The sequence below is a fragment of the Gekko japonicus genome, unplaced genomic scaffold, assembly GCF_001447785.1.
Source record: "Gekko japonicus isolate JY-2015 unplaced genomic scaffold, Gekko_japonicus_V1.1 scaffold1892, whole genome shotgun sequence".
NCBI classification, from domain to species: Eukaryota; Metazoa; Chordata; class Lepidosauria; order Squamata; family Gekkonidae; genus Gekko; species Gekko japonicus.
In genome coordinates this window covers 263,318-267,814 of record NW_015165303.1, presented here as the reverse complement: position 1 = coordinate 267,814, position 4,497 = coordinate 263,318, and the positions used below count along the sequence as shown (strand labels likewise).

General features: G+C 45.5%; 1 protein-coding gene across 1 annotated transcript in view; it reads left to right on the top strand.

The window, feature by feature from the left end:
- CRISPLD1 (cysteine-rich secretory protein LCCL domain containing 1) overlaps positions 1-4,497 on the top strand; it is a 59,521-nt gene that overhangs the window by 30,775 nt on the left and 24,249 nt on the right. Inside the window, exons 6-9 of the mRNA XM_015410422.1 lie at positions 1,982-2,137; positions 2,229-2,289; positions 2,405-2,471; positions 3,184-3,314. Coding sequence (XP_015265908.1) covers positions 1,982-2,137; positions 2,229-2,289; positions 2,405-2,471; positions 3,184-3,314 — 415 coding nt within the window. The remainder of the gene's footprint in view (positions 1-1,981; positions 2,138-2,228; positions 2,290-2,404; positions 2,472-3,183; positions 3,315-4,497) is intronic.

The window sequence follows — 4,497 nt, the reverse complement described above, 5'->3', positions numbered from 1 at the left end:
CAGGAATGCATTGTTTTGTGAAGCACCTTTGTATTCTGACTTCTAATTCCTTATTTTTAGCAGTTTGTAGTTAAAACTTCCGTAAATAAAATTTGAAACACAACAGAAGAATTTCTGCAATTAAACAATCAAACAACATGTTTATAACAATTCAGAAGCTTCTGAATAGGGATGGGCACGAGCCGGGAAAATGGAGGTTTGTCCCAGTTTGTGGGGTCTCACAAACTTTCCCATTTACCAAACTAGTTTGTTTTGTGAGGTTTGTGATATGGTAGAACACCCCCTCATGGGCTAGAAATGCCAAACTTGCACCCAGTCTCCAGCTGACTCTCTTTTACCTGGCCTTCCAAGTTTGGTGAAGATTGGTTGGGTGGGGGGGCAAGTAGCGGCACCACAAAAAAGGTGCCCCCAGGAAAGTACTCTCTGGGAAAATAACAGTTGTAGGTTCAGGAGAAGTGTGTCAGCCCCCCCCCCCCACAAGCTAGAGGCATCTAACAGACCTCCCTGGGATGCCCCTCTACAACCCTCCATGTTTGGTGAGAATTGGCTGGGTGGGGTGATTACTGCCCACCCTCTCCTCGTAGACATTGCTACTGCAGATGGGCAAGCCTTGTCCTCGGGCCCAGGAGGTGGTCACCCATTTTGGTGACTAAGTTTTGGGGGGTGGCCTCCCACACTCCCCTTTAGGCCTGGGAGGTGGTCACCTGCCTGCTTCCTCATGGTGGAGATGGATTCTGGGGGTGGACAACCCTTCCCCTCAGGCTCGGAAGGTGGAAATGTTCAGAAATGTTCCCAAACCATGGACTAGAAGTGGGGACCCAAAACTGGGGCAGATGGAAGGCCTAGCTGCTGCATTCTGGTGGTGGACTGGGAGGATTGATGAAGGAGTGGACTCGAGGTGGGAGCAGCCCCCAAAAGTTGGGATGTGGTGGGGCTGTATGTTTCCCCACCCCTAATTCACCAGTCTGAGATTCCTCCTTTGCAAACAGTTTTAGCAAGTGCTGTGGTTTTGATAGAGCTAATAGCTCTTCTGCCTCTGAGTCCATCCCCAAGGACATGTTGGGCAAAAGAGGCTCTGCCTCTGAGACCCCTGGTGACACCCCCGTACAGCTGGGCACCAGGGAGCTGGCAGGATGGGCTTGTTCTACAGGGATGGGGGCCTGTGGGATGGGGAGAGTGGACTTTCCCCCCTCACAATGAGCACCTCTGTTCCCCACTCTCACCCTCATGGCACAGAGGGATGTTGACAATTAGGCAGGAGGCACCTACTGGCTGAGCCCCTCTGCTTGGCTTGAGCAGAGGGACAGGTGGTGGCTCAGAGCTCTGAGCCCATCAGACACCGTCCCAGCGGGGGACAGGTATTCAAAAATTCCATTGAGGGGGAGTGTGTTGGTCCTCAGCTGAGGGACCCACTGGCTGAGCCCCTCTGCTTGGCTTTAGTAAAGGGACAGGTGGTGGCTCAGAGCCCTGAGTAAGCAGGTACCAAACTTCCAGTTCCCATTCTTCTCTAACTCTCTTTCTCCGCCTATAGAGCAGAATGGGAGCTCTCTTGTTGGCAGCCAGTGCTGCCTGTTTTGCTTTGGAGGGCCAGTATTGGTGTTTCCAGGGCTGCAGAAGGACTGCAGAAATCCATCCCCCCCCATTGCTTTGACAATTAATTGATCAGCAGCACTGGCATGTCTGCCTTATGAACCGCTGACATGAACCACACAAACATCCATTAAAAGTATGCTGGTTCGTGGGAGGTTCATGGTAGATGTGATCTCATGAACCACGGCTCATGAGCCATGAATCAGGCGATTTTCATTACGAACTTATTACGAAATTAAGCATTATAAAATACCATTGATTTAACAAGGAGAGTTAACACAATGGGACCTATGTGCTAAATTTTAGATGCTATGGTTGCCATTTTGACTTTCAAAAACTCAACAAGCCTGTTGAGAGGAGTATTATTTGTTTCATTTGTTTTCTGTAATAGAAGATTCAGAAAGGCTTTACTCTCCAGAGATGGAAACCAATGAGATTGAACGGCAGCAGACGCATGTTCAGGATACCTCACAGAATCAATTAAGATCACATGCATCTGTCTCTGATGACAGTGAGAGAAATGAAGTCATAAGCACCCAACAAATGTGTAAGACTATTTCATTTTAAACATTTGTTTTATTTTCTAACTTGATCCCAAACCTGAAATGATGCAATAACTTTGGCCAATTTTTTGACAGCTCAGATTGTTTCCTGTGAAGTACGGTTAAGAGACCAGTGCAAAGGAACAACTTGCAACAGGTAGGATAGACTGCTCAGTTTATCTTAGAATCCCTGACACCGTGGGAATTTTATTTAAATATTAATATTCTTTTCATCATAGATTCTTAGATCAATTTCTGTTTTGATTCTGTAGGTATGAGTGTCCTGCTGGCTGCTTGGATAGCAGTGCCAAAGTTGTTGGAAGTGTGCATTATGACATGGTACAAATATTGTAATTCATATTTGAAGTAGTGCTATTTGATAAAAAATTTTGCTAGAAAGTTCAGGTAATGTGTGGTGTCTTTGGCAAAACATTTTGTAAACAACGGTTTTCTAATGAAATTTGACAGAAATTTGTGAAGATATATTTGGTTTATATATCTATACCAGACTTCCCTCAGTGTTTATTATTCTAAGTCGAATTCACAAATATAGTCAGATTGGCATAACTTGTTAACTCCCTCTATCAGCATTAAAATTAAAATGGCTTAGGGGTCTTGGGGAAGGGCAGCACACCACACATCAGGCTGGGCTCTGCACTGCTAGTGGATGCCAAGCCAGTGGACGCATTGCCTGAGCCCCACTTCACCAGGGCCCATGGGGGGGGTTTTCAACAATGAACAAGCTGTACCAGAGCCTGAGTCGCAAGAAGCCAGCCTATATTCCAGAGATGAGCCAACGGGCGTAATCTTCGTGGGGGCGGCGGGGCTTCAGCCCCCGCCGAAATTTTCAGGAAGGTGCTCAGCCTCCCCCGGGAGCCACCCTTGCTCCTAGCACAGCAATGCCTCTGGCCCAGCCCCAGCCCCACGGGAAATTGGAAAGTCTACACCCTAATTTTGGGAATAGCACTATTCTCTCTCTTTAGATATTTAATGGAGAAATACTTTTGAATTGATGTTAATTTCTGTTGTTGTGTTGTGGTTTTTTTACTAGCAATCAAGCATTTGCAGAGCTGCAGTGCATTATGGCATATTAGACAATGATGGTGGCTGGGTTGATGTTACCAGACAAGGAAGAAAACATTATTTTATCAAGTCTTATAGAAATGGTGTTCAGTCACTTGGGTGAGTAAAGATCTAATTATTCTTTCAGGTGCTTCAAAAGGGAATTAGATAAGCATATGGAGCAGAGGTCCATCAGTGGCTATTAGCCACAATGTATAGATAGGGACTCTGGGGCAAGTGATGCTCTGTCTTCTTGGTGCTTGGGGGGGGTCAACAGTGGGAGGGCTTCTAATGTCCTGGCCCCACTGGTGGACCTCCTGATGGCACTGGTATTTCTGGCCACTGTGTGATACAGAGTGTTGGACTGGATGGGCCTTTGGCCTGATCCAACATTGGCGTCTCTTATGTTCTTATGCTTCAAAATCTAGTACATTTTTAGTGCATTACACTATTTTAAGGATGCAAATTAAATATTAGAAACTACTACAAGCCCCTGTAAAAGCTATATATATATTGAGAAGAAATTCTGTGTCATTCATCATGTGCTTGTCACCAATGTGTTTTATAATGATGTAACATCTTCAGAAAATGAGTACTGATTTCCAAACAACATTAGTAGCACACTCAGTTTTTCCAAGATCAATTATTCTTATGCAAACCTACCTAAAGGTTGATAATTACTGTATTTTGTAAAGCTGTTCATATTACAATTGCAAGTATGGTGACATCTGCTAGAATCCCCCTTTTTATATAGCTGCCGAAAGTTCAAAAGCTTTATTGAATTTGGGGCTTCCGGTCGAGCTAAGATGGTGCATTGACGCGTTCTGCGATCTGTGCGGAGCGGACGACGGCCTCTTCTGACAGTTTGGGCTGTTTTCAACCCAACGCATCGCTCCCCAGAGAGGGGGGGGGACAAGCAGGCAGCAGCGCCCAAGAGGGAGTGTGAGATTGGCAAGATTGAGCTTCGGAAGAAGCTGAATCAAGCTTTGATCTCCTCCCGCGAAGAGGGTAATTGCCGAGCATCTCTCCAGGGGCCGTTCGAGCTGGGTATCCGGCATAAATTCGCCGTCAGCCGACTTCTTGAAGATGGGAAACTACTTGTAAGTTAAAAGAAGCAATGCATAACCCGATTTGATCGTGATAGATAACAAAAACGTACTGCTTACCTGAACTAACCTATGAACTAATTTGAAACACTTGGATAAGCGGATAATCGATTAATAATCCCAGCGATTCGATTCCGGACAAAAAACGAATTGATTTAAGGCTTTTAATGTGAGAAAAACTTTATTGTTGATCATTC